Source organism: Callorhinchus milii, unplaced genomic scaffold, assembly GCF_018977255.1.
Source record: "Callorhinchus milii isolate IMCB2004 unplaced genomic scaffold, IMCB_Cmil_1.0 Scaffold21, whole genome shotgun sequence".
NCBI lineage: Eukaryota > Metazoa > Chordata > Chondrichthyes > Chimaeriformes > Callorhinchidae > Callorhinchus > Callorhinchus milii.
The window spans coordinates 1324513-1345040 of record NW_024704762.1 but is presented as its reverse complement, the minus strand read 5'-3'; the positions used below and the strand labels follow the sequence as shown (position 1 = coordinate 1345040).

The 20528-nt window shown below is 43.4% G+C and overlaps 1 protein-coding gene across 1 annotated transcript in view; it reads right to left on the bottom strand.

Annotated features, from left to right (window-relative positions):
• Positions 1-1842: 1842 nt before the first annotated feature.
• wdr18 (WD repeat domain 18) overlaps positions 1843-20528 on the bottom strand; it is an 80393-nt gene continuing 61707 nt past the window's right edge. Inside the window, exons 8-10 of the mRNA XM_042342792.1 lie at positions 12850-13016; positions 4476-4544; positions 1843-3247 (exon numbers count right to left, since the gene is read on the bottom strand). Coding sequence (XP_042198726.1) covers positions 3119-3247; positions 4476-4544; positions 12850-13016 — 365 coding nt within the window. The 3' untranslated portion in view covers positions 1843-3118. The remainder of the gene's footprint in view (positions 3248-4475; positions 4545-12849; positions 13017-20528) is intronic.

Sequence of the window (20528 nt, the reverse complement as noted above, 5' to 3'; positions counted from 1 at the left end):
CAGAACAAATAAAAATATCCCAGCAGATTAAAACATTTCATTTCTGCATTGATGGATTTAGTCAATTGTGTAATCTGCACAAAGGCTGACCATAGATCTATTCTGGCAGGAGGACAGCAATAAATAAGGGGAGCGATGGCCAGAGTGATGTAAAATCTCATTTTCCTCCAATGACCTTTACATAGAGTTTAAACAAAGTCCTTTCCCCCACCGCCTTGTGTTTTCTCTTACAATAAATTTTTATTTTCGGTTGCACGAGTCAAGTGTAACAGGTTCTGATACCAGTAACTTCCTCCTCACTCCATCCAGGCAAGTGCTCTAAATATAAGCTAGGACACCTGTAGCTCACTGGTTAGAGCACTCACCTCGCAAGCGAGAGGTCCTGGGTTCGATTCCTGGGTAAGGCGAAACCCTAGGCAAGTTTGCTTACTCCACACGCCTGTTTGCCTAGCAGTTTACCATGCGGTTATTAGTCGATTGGCGGATGGCTTTCCGGGGATAATAATTCCTTAAAAAAAATTTGGTCACTCAATCCACGTCTGTTTGTAGGACGCTGCTGTGCGCAATTGGCTGTCGTGTTTTGCCCACAAAATATACTGAATATTCTGTGAAGAGCTTTGAGACGTCACGAAGACGTGATAAGGCACTATATCAAATGCAAGGATTATTATTATTTATTATTATTATGTTACAGAAGATGTGGTATTGAACATGGCGACTAATCATTATCTGCATGAAAATGATGGCGCTCACACTCGCTCACATCGATTCTCTGGACGTCTAAACACAGTTAAAGACTTGTACTGAATACGATGAAGGACTTCTGAATACAATTATCATCATTCTTCCACATGTTTCAGTTGTTGGTCAGGGCACAGTAGAAAAACACAGAACATGGGAGTAATAGGACTGTCATGTCTCTGTAACAATACCGCTCAATAACAGGGAAAGCAAAAAACTCTGAGGGAACGGGCTGCACCACAGTAAAGAACACACCCGATTGTTACCCTCTGAGGTCAACTTGGCTCAGTCGGTAGAACCACCTCTGGGTGAGATGGTTGTGATTTCAAGCCCTACATCAGGGCTGAGCTCCCAGTCCAGGTTGATGCTCGGGTGCAGTGCTCAGGGAGCACTACACTGTCAGAGATCGCATTCTTTGCATGTGTTGTTAAACCAAGGTACTGCCAACCTGTTCAGACACCATGACTCTGTTTGAAAAGAGAAGGGATTTTCTGCCAGCCCTGTTGGTTCACTGCACAGCTGTTTGTGGCACTTTGCTGCAAGAAATGGCTTCAGTATTTCCCAAACACTAGGCACCAAATTTATCAACAATTCTCTGTGAAGCTTTCAGATACTTCAACGACTCGAAGATGCTAGTTTTTTTTCTTACAGCCCAGGTTGGGAAGATAATAATCCCTTACAAAAAATGATAATAATTTGGTCACTCTAATCCACGACTGTTTGTGGGACGTTGCTGTGCGCAATTGGCTGCCGCGTTTCGCCCACAAATATACAGTCAATTACTTTACAGTATATTCTGTGAAGCGCTTTGAGACATCTTGAAGACGTGATAAGGCACAATATTGAATGCAAGGATTGTTATTATTATTATTATTATTATTATTATTATTATTATTATTATTATTATTATGTGATTTGGGATGAATGGGAAGCCTGGGACTGCTGTGTGATGTGTTCCCAGAGATCACATTGAGAGCCTCACTTGAGGTCTGCTTTTGGGAACAATGGTTACCCAAACAGAGCTTGAGATCACATTTGATGGTGATACAGTATCACACCAGTTCTCTCAGTGTAGCCATTAATAGGAGACATTCAAACCCAGGAGATCAGAAATGACCAGTTTAATATAAACAGCCACAAAATAACTTGGGAGCCTCTCAAACATGGACAATGTCCCTTCTTTCCCTCCACCTCCAAAGTTACATCTTAACATTACAATGCATAAATAGGAAAGTGTGAATAGTTCAGGCCAGGAAAGGAGAAGTAACTGTCACTACAAGAGGCTCTAACACAATAACAGTCACTGAACATAGGCAGGCACACTGGAGCCAGTCAGACACAGCGATCAATTCTGATGAGAATTAGATGAATACTATTGATGTTTTCAGAGGTTCCTAGACAGGATTCTTGTTGTTTGGCTTCAAAGAGCTGAGAGATGGATCATTAATAGCCAATCCTGCGTTCGATTATTTCCCCCTGAACTATATAAGGCATTTACTGGTCTGATAAGACCTTTCCTGAAATGTTACTGGCCACATCATACAACTGGTAGCCACACTGTCTGAGGAATGTAAAGCAACAAATGATTCTCAGAACAACCAAACCTTTTCCCCAGATCCTCGTTAGCAAATGAGAACTTCATACATCTGGAAATATTAAATGGCAACTTTTAGGTCAATTCTGCCCACCTGGTTTTGGGTTGTGACAGTTTTTTTAATAAAAAGCACAATAAATGTTATTGATTCACATTTTCAACGAGGAGGCACGACATGACCGAGAAACACAGTGGGAATTTTGTAATTCACAACATTTGAGGATAAAACTGATAATTCAAATTAGATTGTAAAGTGGATGAAGTATTGACATTTCTTATCCAAAAAAAGCAAGTCATTGACAAGTCGGTGGAAACAGATTCAATCACAACTTTCAAAAGGGAACTGGATAGGTACTTGAAAAGGAAAAACTTGCAAGGATTTGGGGAAAGACTGGGGGAGGGGACTGATTGCATAGCTCTTCCAAAGAGCTGGAACAGGCATGATGGACCGAATGTCTTCCTTCTGTGCTGTAATATCCTATTCTATAAGTAACCATTGTGAAACTCTGCCTCCTCAGAACCTCCTGTTATTTGCCACCTAAATTACCTGGTGAGTGTAGAGCACTGTCCACACTCTCCCACTGAACTCTACAACTCTACCCATCTCAATCGACATACATGGTTTGAGTCAATTCTCTTGATCTCTCTGAAGAAGCCTGTAAAGAAGGCTGGAAATGTTCCAAGGACAGTTTGACAAATCTATTTTTTTATATAGATGTGTAATATAAAAAGAAATGCTCAGCTGCCAGATATTGTGCAGCAGTCCATGTCCGGTGTCTCTGCTTATGTTTGTTTAGTCAGAATCTGAACAGAGAAATCGTACAGGTCTCTGTTGATCTTCTTCAGTGTCTTCACTTCATCCTCCAGCTCGGCTACTCTCACTCGCGTGTTCTCACCATCACCCAGGAGCTGCTAGAAAAGCAAAACAAACCCAATTGGGAAGCTCTCTCTACAAAATGTAAAATACTGCAGATGCTGGAAATCTGAAACAAAAACAGAATTCACTGGGAACACTCATCAGGTCAGGCAGCACCTCCGGAGAAAGGAAGGTAAGTCAACGTTTCGGGTCAGAACTGAGGGGACCTGAAATGTTAACTCACTTTCCTTTCTCCATAGGAAAGCGACCTGTAGAAGGTTGGAGCCAACTGAGTGAGGTCGAGTGTGCAGGTAGAGGAGTGGAGTGTAAGCAGGTCGAGAGGCAAGGAGGTGCCGGGCATGAAGTGATTTGTATGCGAGTGGAAGATAGGAATTTGTGTATGTTCTGAACTTTTCCCTTGAGCTCTTACTTCACAGCTGTAGGATTGCCAAGTCAGCTACAAAGAAGAGCGGTTGGGCACAAACAGTTCTTTCTCAAGTTTCAAGATGTCTCTCTTCCCCTCCGCAGGTTCTTTCAGACGTGTTGAGATGTGAATGTAAATTTGGGGGGGCAGTGGGGGGTTGGCACTGAGCTGCCTCGGCCGTCAGGAACCGGAGAAACTACAGAATATGATCCCAAACAGATCGAGCCCAGCACAGGGTTTAGTTTATGGCAGTGGATGGAAACCACATCAGTGCCAGCATTTGCAATCACGGCTCATTGATTGTACATCACTAACAGCTAAATAGTGTCTGATTCATTGCTCCAGAGATGCTCACAGGCATTCACTCTATGACCAGATTAAATAGTTGGAACAAAAGATTCGAAGCCAGTAAAGTTCCAATAAGACCAATTAAGACATCAATAAAAGCTTCTCCTGCAGATCTGTGTCGTCTTAAACTGAACTGATTTTAACTCCCAATTACATGGAGCTAGTTTCACATCTGATTATTGGTTTTATTTATACACCCAGAAATAGAGACAGTCAGAATGCTTCCCTCCAGGGAGAGCGAGAGAGAGAGAGAGCACATTCCATTCCAACAATCTATCTCTGGGGTTTCTATGTGTAGATGGGATGCATGTTCTCAGTTTGATTTGGATACTTTTAAGCACAGTGATGGGTTCCCGAGCATGTCAGACACCTGGCTGACCAAAAAAACCCAGAGCAATCACACTAACCTCCTCTGCTTTAGCAACACACGCCTCACATTGTTGAACTTTTAGCCCTTTCAGGCCTCATAAACTGCGCCCAAATACTGAATTTAAACATTTCAGGTAACATACCTTGTCCGTGGCAGCACACATAACCTGGTACAGTTCCTCCGCCCTCGCCAGGCAACTCTCTGAAACATCCTGTCAAGAGACATACAAATTCAGCTCCAACATTATCATTGACAGGAAAACTCTGGGGATCCATCAATCAGTCAGACATATAAAAGCAGTAGAAAAATCGCCCCGCCCCGTCTGTCATTGCCTCTCCTGCCCCACCCAAACATCAACAATTTGCATTTATATAGTGCCCTTCACATGAGGTAGCGTCCTGGAGCGCTTAATCCAAACTCCAAAAGCCACGTACACCAGAAGCACCAAATGACCATCATTTTGGTTGTAGTAAAAGCTGTTGTTGAGTTATACACGGTTCGCTTCCGCGTGTTTCACTGACTGTTGCCAAGTGGAACAATGCAAATGTTTTAAGCTGTTGAATAGGGGAATCTGGCCTAAATTTAGGGGAGAAAATATATTGAACCAGAATATAATAACAATAATACTCTCTGTACTTGATATTGTGCTGTCAAAACACCTCAATGCCCTTCACAGGATTTACTGTAAAGTGGAGTGACCGTGCATTTGTAGGTAAACATGGTAGCAAATTTGTACACAACAATGTCCCACAAACAGCCATGAAGTGAACAACCAGTTTAGGAACAACAACAACAAGATTACGTTTGTATAGCGCCTTTCACGTCGGGAGGACATCCCAAGGCGCTGGACAGAGAACAGCATTTCAGACCCGAGCTGGGGTCAGGGGGGGGAGAAGGGAGGGGAGGGGAAGGGGGGGTGATCGATGGCATGGTTGAAGAGGAGGGTCTTGAGGCGGGACTTGAAAGAGGCTAAGGAGGGGGCGAGGCGGAGTGACTGGGGGACGGAATTCCAGAGATTGGGGGCAGAGTGGCTGAAGGTACCCCAATGGTGGGGCGGATGGGCCGGAGGACGTGGAGCAGCCAGAGACGGCTGAGCGAAGGGAGCGGCCGGGTTGGTAGGTGGTTAGGAGGTCGCAGACGTAAGGTGGGGCGAGGCCATGGAGGGCTTTGTACGTGAGGACCAGGATCTTGAACTGGATCCTCTGAAGGATAGGGAGCCAATGGAGTCGGGGGAGAATGGGGGAGATGGGGTCACGGAGTTTGGTGCGGGAGAGGACACGGCTGCAGGGTTCTGGATTATCTGCAGCTGTGGAGGGAAGAGTTGGGAAGGCCGACACGCAGGGCGTTTCCATAGTCGAGCCTGGAGGTGATGAAGGCATGAACAAGAGTTTCAGCGGCCTGAGGGGTGAGGTAGTGATGGAGTCGGGTGATGTTACGGAACATAGGAACATAGCAATTAGTTTATCTGGGGATTGCTGACCAAGACACTTGGAGAAACTCCATTCTTGTTTCAAATACAGTAAACCTCTCATAAGTCTTGGATAATCGTCTAACTCGTACATGAACCCGAATCCCATTCAGTTTCCTGCCAAAAAACTTATAATAATAATCCTTTCATTTGATATAGCGCTTTTCACATCTTCTAGACATCTCAAAGCGTTTCACAGAATATACTGTAAAGTGAATTGACTGTATACTTTGTGGGTGAAAAACGATGCATTAGTCATTTAAAAATCCAACTGATACAAGTTTGTCTGAACCTCATACTTTGGGTAAGTCATATTAAACTGATACGGCTTATGTGAATTTTACTTCACATACATTAGACCTTTTGAACAGAAAGTGATAAAGGGCATCAAATCCCAACATTACTGTGAACAAGGCTGTTTTTAAAGACCGACAACATGATAATACCGTAAGACCTGAGTCTCTCGAGCTCTGATACAGTGAGTCGACTTCACCTCAATAGATTGGAACAGGGCGAAACCAGAATCACATCGGACTTGCACACAGCTCAACAAGTGCCCATGCCTCCCAGATAAGGAGCAGACTGAGTCTGAGGTTGAGTCTATGAGTACGTTACACATATCATAGAATCATACAATTATACAGCGCAGAAGGAGGCCATTCAACCCATCGTGCCTGTGCCGGCTCTTTGAAAAGAGCTTCCAAATCAACCCCACTCCCCCGCGCTCTCCCCATAGCCCTGCAAACTTGTCCTCCCCAAATAATTATCTACTTCTCTCTTAAAAGTTGCTATCGATTCGGCTTCCACCAGCCTTTCAGGCAATGCATGTATTAAATCTCTTCTTAACCTTCTCTCCAAGGATAATAACCCTCGCCTCTCCTGATAACTGAAGTCCCTCATTCCTGGTACCATCCTGGTCAATCTCCTTTGCACCCTCTCCAATTCCTTGACATCCTTCCTAAAGTGTGGGGCCCAGAATTGAACACAGTCTCTCGCTGAGGCCTCACCAGTGTTTTATAAAGGTTTATCATAACTTCCTGACCTTTGTATTCTATGCCCCTATTTATAAAGCCTTGTATCCCTTATCCTTTTTGTATCAGCTTTATCTGCCTGTCCTGCCACCTTCGAAGATTTACTTACATGAACCCCAGGTCTCTCTGTTCCTTCTTCACCCCCTTTAAGATTGTACCATCAGCTTATATTGCCTCTCCTCATTCTTCCTTCCAAAATGCATCACTTCGCATTTCTCCATGTTAAACTTCATCTGCCCCGTGTCTTCCCATTTTACCAGTCTGTCTATGCCCATTTGCAGTCTGTTACTATCCTCCTCACTGTTTAAGAAAGATGCAAAGTCCTCATTCAGTACATCAGCCATGCCCGCTGCCTCCACAAGAAGATTTCCTCTTTGGTACTTAATTAGACCCACCATACCTTTGACTAACCTTTTATTCTTTATATACTTATAAAATACCTTAGGTTTCCCTTTTATGTTAAGCACTAATCTTTTCGCATACAATCTCTTTGCACCTCTTATTTCCTTTCTCAGTTCTCCTCTGTACTTTCTATATTCTATGATTATCTTCTGTATTTTGGACCTGACAATTATCACAAGCCTCCTTTTTCTTGTTTTTTTTTATTCCAATTTCCTTATTCATCCAGGGAGGTTTGGATGCACTATCTTTCCCTTTTGTGGGAATGTATTTGTTCTGTCCCTGAAATATCTCCTCCTTCCCTACTCGTTAGCTGTTTTACCTGCCAATCTTTCTTTCCAGTCCACCTTGGCTCGGTCCCTTTCTAATTCATTGAAATTAGCCTCTTCCAGTTGAGTATCTTCACCTTTGATTGTCCCTGTCCATAAGTACTCAACCTAATGATGTTGTGATCACTTGTCCAGATGCTTTCCTCCTGTTACCTGCTCCATTTGCCCCACATCATTCCCCAGAATAGATCCAACATTGCTTCCTTCCTCGTTGGGCTGGAAACATACTGATCCAGAAAGTTATCCTGCACACATTTCAGGAATCTTTCCTTCTCCTTACCCTTTTCACTGTTTTTTTTGCCAGTTTATGTTAGGATAATTGAAGTCCCCCATTATCACTACTCTATTGGTTTTGCTGTATGATTAAGTCTATATGTCAAAGAGAAGATTAATCTTCACGAGTGACCAATATTATGCAGTGAACAGTCTGTACGCGGTAAACAGTGGGGCTTATTACTTTTACTGTTGTTGCTAAAGACGATGTTAGGTGGTTTCTATACTCCTCTTAGTAGGCAGACACTTCATCACTTCCATCAGGGAAACAGCTTAAACTGCAATTGACAAGATACAGAACGATAGATGAGTTGTGTCCATTCTGCTACTGCTCAGGTTACACCATCTAATGCATTCATCTCCAAACTCCTCATAAAAGTCAGCACCACAAAGCCTTGGGCCATGAGAAGCAGCCTGCAGAAATCACAACAGCACATACTATATACATCGCCCCAAGATGTTGGTCCTTCTTCAAAAGTACAACTTAGCATATTTTAGCATATCAAGTTTCTGACTGTATAACTGAGCTCCAAGGGTATAACTTAGCAGTTCCCCCCCCCCCCCCACCCAGAGACACTTGTCAGCACCATAATAATATAATAATAATCCTTGCAGCAGCCAAGTGCACACAGCACTGTTGTGGATTGAGTGACCAAATTATTATTATTATTTTATTTATTTATGAAGGGATTATTACCTCCGGAAAAAACAATCTGCCCATCGAGCAACAACCAGGCTTCTACCTACTAGGTAAACAGGACGTGTGGAGTAAAGAAACTTACCCAACCTTTCGCCCTGCCCGGGAATCGAACCCAGGTCTCTCGCTTGCAACACGAGTGTGCTACCACTAAACTACAGGACTTCAACCGTACTTTGGAGCTTTGCTTTTCCACACACACACACAGAGATGGACTGGCACTGAGGGACTATTCTGTGTATAAGGACAAAATGCCTCCTGATGGATGATGGCTATGATTAAGTCTAAACATTATAATGCATCTGATATATCAACAATGTCTTCATATCCATAATGAGATCAGTCATAATTAGTGTGGATATATCGGCAAGTCTCCTGTACCTGATGTGTGAAATAGGCAGAGACTTTAATTATTCCTGGTGGATTAAAAGTTGTAATGCTGATAGTCTCCTGGGTAGGCTACGTTACTCACTAGTAAAGACGAGCTCATCATTATTTTGTTGGAAATGATCACGAAAGCAGTGCTGGAATAGTTAAGGAAAGATTAAAGATCTAGGTAGCGTATTCTTATTGGCAGAGCTCTGCCTGAAAATAGCAGCCTCACACATGAGGTGCAACTTCTGAATCTAGTGGCATTACGTGTCTGGACTGCAAAGCAACACATTTAAGTAATTACATTAACTGTGACAAAGTTAACAGAGGGACTTCAGTTATGTGGTGAGACTAGAGAAGCTGGGATTATTCTCCTTAGAACATAGGAGGTTAAGGGAAGATTTAATAGAGGTGTTCAAAATTATGAGGGGTTTCAATAAAGTAGACAGGGAGAAACTGTTTGTACTGGCGGGTGGGGTGGGCGAGTCAGTAACCAGCGGACATAGATTTAAGATTATTGGCAAAAGACCCAGAGGGGAGATGAGGAGACATTGTTTCACACAGAAAGTTGTTACGGTCTGGAATGCACGGCCTGAAAGGATGGGGGAAACAGATGCAATAACAACTTTCAAAAGGGAATTGGAGAGGTACTTGAAAAGGAAAAACTTGCAGGGATATGGGGAAAGAGCGGGGGAGTGGGGCTGATTGGGCAGTTCTTCCAAAGAGCCGGCACAGGCACTATGGGCCGAATGGCCTCCTTCTGTGCTGTAATATTCTATGACTCTATGAGCCTCTGCGGGTGTGTGGCCATGAACTGAGGGCAGGACCAACCTCAGCTGTGATGTCTCGCTGTTTGCACGGCTACTGACACTCACTGCCTCAGTGCTTCATCTGTACCTGGATGAGGTGGAGTCTGGTGCCCAATGTCTGTGAAACTGTCCCTCAGGGAAAGGTGGAACCAAAAGCTCAGCCAATGGAACCCCAGAAACCTCTTTACCAACCTCTCTGAGGTACTTATTACTCTGTGTTGAAATCAGTAATCAATCGGGAATGATGTGTCGAGAGGTCTGCACAGGCCATTGGCCTCCAGAGCGAAAGGTCAGTTTATTGGTACACAATCAGTGGATTCCAGTGGCCTGCGTTAAGGAGCTCATTAAACAACATCTGATAGGAACTAACAGGGATTTCTGGCATTGTGTAGAACCACGTCCTTGCCTTTTTTAACACAAACAGCTTTCAGTAATTATACTATTCCCATCAAATGTTACAAGTGATTGCAATGAAGAGCCAATTATGCTAAATGTCTCGCTCCTGCCTATTACACTAACACTTAACGGCAATGAATGTCATGTCGCGGTCTAAATACTGATCACGGAAATATCTACCAGTAACATGTTCTCTAGGAAAGTTGAGACTACTTACAACGCAACTCTCAGACAGGAGTCCACAGGGAGATGCAGCTACATTAAGCCTACCTGATTATAACATGTCATACACTCACATTAGAAGTCAGGCATTGACAAATGATAGCTGGAGATCCTGTCTCTCTCCCCCACCACTCCCCCTTTACAGGCCTGAGTTGCAAGCAGTAAGTGCCCCATTCTTCACTGTTTTGCCTATTAAATAACGTTGCCGTGTGGGGATAATAATAATAATAATAATCCTTGCATTTGATATAGCGCTTTTCATGTCGGGAGGACGTCCCAAAGCGCTTCACAGAACACACTGTAAAGTGAATTGACTGTATATTTGTGGGCGAACGCGGCAGCCAATTGCGCACAGCAATGTCCCACAAACAGTCATATGGATTGAAAATGACCAATTTATTATTGTTTTTGGTTTTGGAGGGATTATTATTAGGCTCTGTGTGGAGTAAGGAAACTTGCCCAAGGTTTCGCCCTCTGCCTGGAATTGAACCCAGGTCTCTCGCTTGCAAAGCGAGTGCTCTAACCACTGAGCTACAGGACTCCAATGCCGTCCCTCCACACACACACACTCCCGGATGAAACCCATTCTTACACATCATTACACTTTAGTTACATTCTGGTAAAACACAGGGAAAGTCAGTAATCACTCATTCTCTGACATCAGAGCATCAAACATCCAGACATATCAAGGTCATCCACAATCTTGGAAGCTGTGCTTGGATACAGAAAATGGTTTGTCCACAAATTATAGCTGTCACTGGGTAGAGATGAACTGTGTAGAATTACTGAGCCATCTATAATGGCAACATGGACATAATAATAATATCCTTGCATTTGATATAGCGCCTTATCACATCTTAGAGATGTCTCAAAGCGCTTCACAGAATATACTGTAAAGTGAATTGACTGTATATTTTGTGGGCAGCCAATTGCGCACAGCAGCGTCCCACAAACAGTTGAGGATTGAAGTGCCCAATTTATTATTATTTTTGTTTGAAGGAATTATTACCCCGGGCAAGGCGACGAACAACCGGGTTCCTACTTACGGCTAGGTAAACAGAAGCGTGTGGAGTAAGGAAACTTGCCCAACATGTCGCCCTGCCCGAGAATAGATTCCAGGTCTCTCACTTGCTCTAACCACTGAGCTGCAGGACATATTTGCAGGATATAAAGTCATATGTAAAACAGGCTGAACCACAGGCAGAATAGACCAGCATCATAGAATCATAGAATATTACAGCATAGAGGGAGGCCATCATGCCTGTGCCGGTTCTTTGGAAGAGCTGTCAACTAGTCCCTCTCCCCCCCCACTCTTTCCCCATATCCTTGCCAATTTTTCCTTTTCAAGTACCTATCCAACTCCCTTTTGAAAGTTGTTATTGAATCTGTTTCCACCGCCCTTTCAGGCTGTGCATTCCAGACCCTAACAACTCTCTTTTAAAATAGAAACCAAATCATTTCAAACATCAGTAACTTTCTCATTGATTCGGGATGTGATAAAAATTACTGTCTGATGTGACTTGGAGTCGTTTTACTTGGCAAACCTGAGCCACCGTTCAATCTAAATCAATGAACCACCTTTTCCTGTAACAAATGATGTAGCAGAGAGCCAGAAAATTTCAGTTATCAGGAGAGGTTAGAGAAACTAGGATTATTCTCCTTGGAGCAGAGAAAGTTGAGAGGAGACTTGATACAAGTTTTCAGAATTATGGGGGGATTTGATAGGGCGAACAAGGTGACACTATTTCCACTGGCGGGTGGGTCGGTAACCTGAGGACACTGATTTAAAATAGTTGTTAAAAGAAACAGAGGGGAGGTGAGGAGAAATGTTTTCACACAGCGAGTTGTTGGGATCTGGAATGCGTTGCCTGAAAGCAAGATTCGATAACAGCTTTTAAGGGAGAAGTAGATAATTATTTGGGGAGGACAAGTTTGCAGAGCTATGGGAAGAGCGCGGGGAATTGGGATTCAATTGGAAGCTCTTTTCAAAGAGCCGGCACAGACACAATGGGCCGAATGGCCTCCTTCTGTGATTCTATGAACCATCACAACTGAATCCATCAAATTCCTCCACGGCCTCATCCCACCTCTACAATAATTTGGTCACTTCAATCCACGTCTGTTTATGGGACGTTGCTGTGCACAATTAGCTGCTGCTTTTTGCCCACAAAATATACAGTCAGTTCACTTTACAGTATATTCTGATTGTTAGAATGGAATGCGCACTTTCTCTCTCCTTCCGAAAAATATTAGGTGCAGGTTGGAAAGAGCCAAGGCTTAGGGTGACCCCAGAATGTGCTTTGAGGTAACTGCTGGAGTCTAACCAGTTAAAACTGCACAGCTTGCCATTCATATTGGTGACAGGCAAGCTTTCTTGCTGCTTGTCCAGCTAGGACCACCAGGTTCCTCGTCAGCTCTGTGAAGCACTTTGAGATGCCCTCCCTAACGTGGAAGATGCAATCTGAATGTAAAACGGTGTTGTCATTCCCCAAGGATCACTCGCAGCTGGTCAGGGCTTACCTGTTTGCCACGCTGCAGGCTGAGGGTGATAGCTCCTGCCTCGTCACCCTCGGCAGCTTCAGACGTACTCATGTGGCGGCTGAACTTCGGAAGGCTGACGCTCGGCTTGCAATCGGGGTTCAACATGTTTGCGGGGGCTGTGGTCAGGAAGGCATTGGTCACTGGACCTGAAAAGTGGGTAAAATAAAAGGATTCTGAACATGGCGCATGGACCCTGAGCTCAGCCGCCAGAAACATACAATCAGCATTTTCTGCAAAAAAACGTCAAACTTTTAACCAAATACAGAGCTAAGAACAAACCAACGGGACCCCTGAATTTGTTGACGGCTTTACACAGGAATCATATTCTTTGGAGCGACTACTGTGCTGCGCGAGTGAAGTCAGGACAAAACATCCTGATATTCCTCACACTCAGCGCGGGCATCAATTGCACGTTTCAAACAGTGCCATGTGAGCTCCAGAATGGGCAACAGCCTCAACCACAAACAAGCAGCCCAGCAGTGACAGAATTGACAGGACAGGACCCACGGGTAGAGATTACACCTTGCTTTAGATTCACCCTATTTATGTAGCATTTTCGGGTGTGTACAATTTGGCAAATTGGTGGATTCAATCTAAGCTTGAAAGTCCGTTTTCTGCAGTTCTTAAAAGAATTTACAGGAAAATAACAATAATAATTTGATCAAACGTTATTAAGTCATGTCATCGAGACGTCTCAAGCGCTTCACACAATATACTGTAAAGTGAATTGACTGTGCATTTTGTAGGCGAAACTCGGCAGCCAATTGCACACAACAGCGTCCCACAAACAGTCGTGGATTGAGTGAGCAAATCATCATTATTAGTTTTTTAAGGGATTAATATCCTCCGAAAGTAATCCGCCAATTGACCAACAACCGGGTTCCTACTTACCGCTTGATAAACAGATGCGTGTGGAGTAAGGAAACTTGCCTAAGGTTTCAACCTGTCCGGGAATCTAACCCAGGTCCTCTTTCTTGCGAGGCAAGTGATCTAACCACTGAGCTACAAGAATCACATGAAAACAGCTTTCCAATTAAGACGGCATTTGAGGATTTGACAAAATCTTGACATGCTATGTTAATAGAGTAAATCTACACCCATGTGAAATTTGATCCCACCAATGCCTTTGAGAAAGTCTATTTAAAGGAGATACATTCATGCCTGATGCAAATATATTTTAATAACCATGCCCTCATTCCTTGTGGAAACTCACTCCCAAGCCAAAAGCATATCCGAGACTAGTCTCAGAAAATTATATTATTAAGATACGTAAAGCAGAATTCTTTGCATTTTATTAAAATATCAATAAAATGGAAATAAAAGCAGACACCAGTATAATTTTCAATTGTAGCATTGCTGTAATTACTTCAGTTGACCTCCAAAAAGACCACATTCATCGAGTTGATGTGATGTTTTTATTTAAAGAGAAGGAATAATTTGCTGCAGAGAGGCTTTGAAGATTACACAGCCTGTTTCTGTTTCAAATATACTTTCAATCCTGCCTCAAGCTTCTCCCAGTGAACCACTTTTTCAGCCGAACAAACAACTGTATGAATAATGGTAATTTTCATTTCTTCAAATATTGAGTCAGATAAAAGCCGAATCCTGGATTTTTAAAAATTTCTGTGCTTGTGCTGCCTCCGACCAGAAACTAAACCTCCAACTGAAAAATCTTTCCCTCAAAAACTTTTAAGAGAAATATATGACATTTTCTTAAAACAATTAACTCGCCAGTTTCCCCTCCACCTTTCCTGAGGGAGTTTGGCCACTTATTTCGCCCACAAAATACACAGTCACTCTACTTTACAATATACAATATATCAACAATGTGATAAGGCGCTATAGCAAAAACAAAAGTATTGTTATTATTTTACCATCTCTTTTGATAGATGCATAGTTCCTCTGGCAACTCATTAAAGTAGCCAATTAATGTGAGCCTTGACATTGAGCACTGGTTAGGTGTTCACCATGGGCAGGCAGGGGGATTGAGGGGGAAAAGGATCAGCCATCACAGGCGAGCCCGATCAGGTCCACACCAGCACAGGCACACACAGTGTGTCTCTAGAGAAGAATCAGGATCCCCATCCCAAGTTCCTTTATGATCTCAATTGCTGGCCCGGCTAAGAAAGTTAACTGTCTAGACTTACACAGGATAATCATTATTTGGGTACGATACAACTGCCTGTAGAACTGAGCCTCGCTGGAAATAAATTTAAAGGAGAAAATATTGTGGATTTGGAAAATGGAAGAAACATAGAAACAGGAGTAGGCTATTCAGCCTATTCGAGCCTGTTCCGGCATTTTATAAGTTCACAGCTGATCTGTACCTCAAGTTCAGTTGCCCGCCTTTGCCCCGTATCCCTTAATACCTAACAAATACCAACCACCTCCGTCTTCAAAATGTGAACAGATCCAGCTGAAAATATGAGTGAAGAGGATTTGATAGATGAGCAAAGTGCCTCATTTACAATCAGACCCAAAGCAATGAAACCTCAGACCACACATATCTCCCCAGCAGACGCCTGTTATCTATTCTCAGCTGCCCCTGCCTCCTCTGGTCAGAATATTCTGCATTCCTTTATTCTGGCCTCCTCACTGCGTGAAATATTTTTCCTTTTTTGAATACTAACTGGCTGGAAGTGAGCCGTATGTTACACTGATGAGAGACAACCGCAGGAACTGCAGGCTGGAACACTCACAACGTTAGCTGTGGCATTTAGCCCATCTCCGATAAGCGAGACTCATTCATCATAATATTAAGTCCCTACAAATTACTATCATTAGAGTTCCTGAATATCAATGTCTCTAGTATGTTTGAACACTGTGGGTGGTGGTATCATTAATAAAAAGTCAAGAGCTCAACTGGTACATGGACAGGGAGAAAGGTCCAAAAGTTTCTTCAACTTTATTTTAACACTGGGCACAGTCCAGCAATTGGCTGGTTTGGCTTCAACCTACATTGTCCTCCTTCACTGCTACCCATGAATATCTCTCAACCTCTCCCCACCAGCAGATTCCCAACAACAGGTTCCCTACGTGTAGGTTAGGGGCCTGAAAGCCCTCAGTGCCCAGAGATGCCGCTATACATAATCAGTAAACATCTGTGGGGAACATATTTACTGAGTGTGGCCCTTTCAGGAGCGCCTTGCATCAACAAATAATAATAATCCTTGCATTTGATATAGTGCCTTATCACGTCTTCAAGACGTCTCAAAGAGCTTCACAGAAGGTACTGTAAAGTGAATTGCCTGTATATTCGTGAACGAAATGCGGCAGCCAATTGCGCACAGCAGCGTCCAACAAAAAGTCGTGGATTAAGTGACCAAATAATTTTTTTTTGTGAAGGGATTATTACCCCCGGCAAAGCGATCCGCCAATCGACTAACGACCGGGTTCCTACTTACAGGTAAACAGACCTGCATGGAGTAAGGAAACTAGTCCAATGTTTCGCCCTGCCGGGAACCGAACCCGTCCTCTCGCTTGCGAGGCGAGTGCTCTAACCACTGAGCTACAAGACTCCACGAGGGTAACAAAGAGGTTAAGGTACATGTCCCATTGAGCAACTTTTTAATGGTACTTTCAACCTGTGGCACTGAGATAATCAAAGCTTCATTAGTATGAGATTTTCTTTTCCTTTGATGGCCTTTTCTGGTCCTCCCAATACTTCAATGACAAAACGTATTTCTATTTGCAAAGTCAACCTGTCACAGTGGTCAAACACAGAAAGAACACAGGTGGCCAAGCCTGGGAAGGTGAAAAATGTTTGAGAAGTTCCCTCACAAGAAGAGGAATCTGTGAAACCCATCTAAAAACCCTCTAAGGCAAGGCGGTCCAACGTTTTGGCTGCTGAGAGCCGGATGCCAAATTTGAGAAACGTCTGAGGGGCCCATGAGCAATGTTTTTGTGTTTCCTTCCAGTAACATAACCCGTAAGAATCATAGAGAATCCTGTTTTACATTCTGTAACTGTATGACTCAATTTCGCTATATTTTAAAAACAATGCAAACTTTAAGCAGGTGTTTTCCCGCCTGGTAAGAGCGGGCGAGTTGGACTAGTTGGTAGCTCTTTCAAAGAGCTGGCACAGCACGATGGGACAAATGGCTTTCTTCTGCACTGCAAGATTCTATGAGAGGTCAGACCAAGCCTGGGCTCCAGTCACACAGTGTGACTGCGTTCTCAGCCGGTGTGATGAAATCATCCCTCGGGCCGGATGTGGCCCGCGAGATTGTTGTCAAGCTCTTTGAGATGTTTTCCTTCCGTGAAAGGAGCTACATAAATGAGGTCTGTCAGGACCGGGACATAGAGGACACCGTTTTGGCTGACAGAAGAGATGATAAGCTCTCTGATTTAACAAGTTCCATCCCAAATATGTTTAGTTACTGCAGTTTTCTACAAATCTGTACGTGGACTGTCGGGTGGCACCCAGATGATAAATCCAGCTTGTCACATTGTATTAGATGCTAATTTATCTCCAGGCAACTCAAGTGTGAACTAATTTTCTGGAAAACAGTTCTGCTGTTAGCCGACGAATATTTTAATGCTACTTCAAACCTTAAAATTTATAACTTTGGTAGTGAATAGGAGGACTGGGTTCAGCTGTTGGTAGTTGAGCTGCTCTTGTCAACATGGCTGTTAAGGGTCGAATTAGCTAATCAAGACTCAAGATTGGTACCTTGGGTCAGGCATGTGCAATGTTACTCCAAACACCAAGAGCTTGGATCAGGTATGTGCTGTGCTTGTACATGGTGTCCACAAAATCCTGTTACCCTATGTTTTTTTTACACAGACGCAACAACTGAAACACATGGAAGAATGATGATAAATGTATTTAGAAGTACAATACTTAATCGTATTCAGTACAAGCGTTGATGGTGCTCACATCGGTCTAAACACAGTTGTGCTCACACACCATCATTGATGCTCACACCAATGAGTGTGAACGCCATCATTGTCATGGCAGATAATGACCATCACCATATTCGGTGCAACATCTTCAGTAACATGATGGAGTGATGAGGGAGAAATGCACCTCTGACAGTTTGTTTCAGCTCCTCTGTGCCTCATATCACTGTTTTGTAAATGGGTGGGAGGGGGGGGGTGGGGTAACAGGATTCTGTGAACACTCTGTACAGCAAAACGCAGCTCCACTTCCAGTTCTTATTGCTTTGATTTCTAGATTTTACCAGAGCCCGGCAGAAGTGATTACTTCTCCAACAAAACAATGTGAGGTCTGATTTGAGGGCAAAGTATTAGAATTTTTTCAGGTTGCAATATCAAAAATATTAAAATGAATATTTCATACTTTAATAAATAAAGAAATGTTAGAGAAGTGCTTGAAATGCAAAGATTTGGTGGTTTTGTATAATTTAAAGCTCTTTGTTATTGGAACATTGTCCCAACAGAGCTTCCTTCACTGCTCCCTGTGCTTACTAAAACTGGCAATTTCAATGCAGTTTACACTAAACTAACGTACAGTCACCAGCTGCTCTTCCAGTTTCCTGGCCAACAATCCTCCAGGTTAATCGTTCATTCACAGCATGGCTTTCTGTGGGACCTCACTGCCGCACAATGACTGCCATGTTTGCCTACGATAATAGTGCCTCTACTTGGCAGGAATTATCTGTAAAGTATTTTGAGAACTGACGAGGTGTGATAAGGCGACATAACAATGCATGCCCATTCTTTCTACATTTCAACTGAAACAAGTCAACCCACGGCTAATATTCAGGTCCCAGTCCTCACCCCATCGGTTGATTTAGCAGCCTGAGTTGTCACCACTGGGTGTAAAAGCTTTGTGACAGATTCATTCACAATATCCTCGTGACTGACTTTGAATCCTGCCGTTCGGGCGATGCTGTATTGATAAGACAAATTGGATTTGGTTTTCCTCAGCCTTTGCGTGTTGCGATTCAAAATACAACAAAGCCAGTTTGAAGAGGAACTGGGACAAGGTCAGGTCAGAGCTGGTACATCAATTAATTGGAAAGTCAAATATTACAGTGATTAAGCTTGTTTTTGTTTGTTTTAATAAAAGTTACCATATCAAGACTTCTAATGAATTATATCCCTGGTAAAAGAAGTCCTTGTGTTCCCAAGGCAACAGATCGCATCATTCACATTCACTCTGGGAGCGTGCAGGTTGCACCTCCCTGTCCCATGTGCAACCTACACGCTCCCAGTGATGTCAAACCCATTGCAGGTTCTGGCCAAAAAGTTATAAAGTCTCCCCCGCCACCCCCAGGTCAGCATTGAATCCAACCTGGCCTCAGTCCTTTCCTTGACATGAAACTCTCTCAATCTGGGAGAGTCAGTCAGCATCTGTGCTGCCCCAATCATCAGAGTTACATCAGAGTTACATAGAGCGATCTGATGCAGGTTCAATCATCTATCTGTAAAGCTGAAGAGTGACTTCCCCCAATACAAGGGCAGTGTTCAGAGATAAGGAAGAATGAGAATGGGAGAGTAGTCGGTTCCACAGGGCAAGGGATCAGATCCATGGTTAACGATGGGTGAGCAATCCAGACTGGAAACCAAACTGGGAGATGATGGAGGAAGACAGAGGATGCTGTTGGCCCAAGAATTATAGCTGCTGGGCCAGGCATTCAAGCAACTAAAACTCATGTACATCCCACAGGGCAGAGACACATTTGTGCAGTCTTTACTTGTCCAGTGATGGCATGTTCAACTTGTATCATTTAGTTTGTACATCCCTTGCACATGTCTTGTTTGTTTGCTTTTTAGCTTGTTTTTTTTTTATTTGGCTCTTCGACAAGCCACACTGGTTATTTACAATGGGAAAGCTCCCACTGCAAAGCGTGGACGATCTAAATCATTTTGGTAATGTAAGAATTTGAACTGTTTAATAATGTAATAGCAAGGCATCGCTATGTAAATCTGCACCCAATTTATCCCCAACTAGGCTTCCTTCTTGCTGAGCAGATCATTGTGTTGAAGTAATTAAACTAAGCTGGTGAGGCAGATTGTCCTTGGGTGACTGGTGAGATATCTTCATAAGGCTGCGTGAAGGATTCCAAATCAAACAGGGTGGAAACGTCAGCTGAACACTTGCAGCTTTTGTGTCAGTAAATTACGGTTACACAGAGACATTCACCCTGCAATCAGTCTCTTCTTCTAATTACCATAAAATGGCAGAGAGAAAGATTAAAGCTATTGCTTGTCTGAAATGAGCAATAATAGCAGGAGCTAAAAACAGAACCAAAAGTAGTTGCACGACTGGGGATTTGGGATAATCTTTAAGAAAGCCAGTCTGCGTTTGTTCCCTTCTTCCTCTAACTGCCATTGAGAGACCTCTCTGTAACATAATAACTGCTTACATTTATACAGCGTCCTTCACGCAGAGCTCTGAACAATGTCAGAGTTCAATGCCGAACCAGGGGAGGTGACTGGAGGCACTGTCAAAGAGGAAAGCCTTCAGGTGTGACTTGAAGACGGGTGAAGAGGGAGCTGAGAGAAGGTAGTGCCTGAAGGCAGAGCCACTGATGGTGGAGCAGAGGAGTCGGGCCCGAGCCAGCTGAATGAAGAAAATAGATAGAGGGGTGAGCGCATTAAGTGATCAGGCTGAGGATCTTGGAATCGATCCACTCTATGACAGGGAGCCAACAGAGCCTTGGCAAGAACTTGGGAGCCACAAGGCTCTG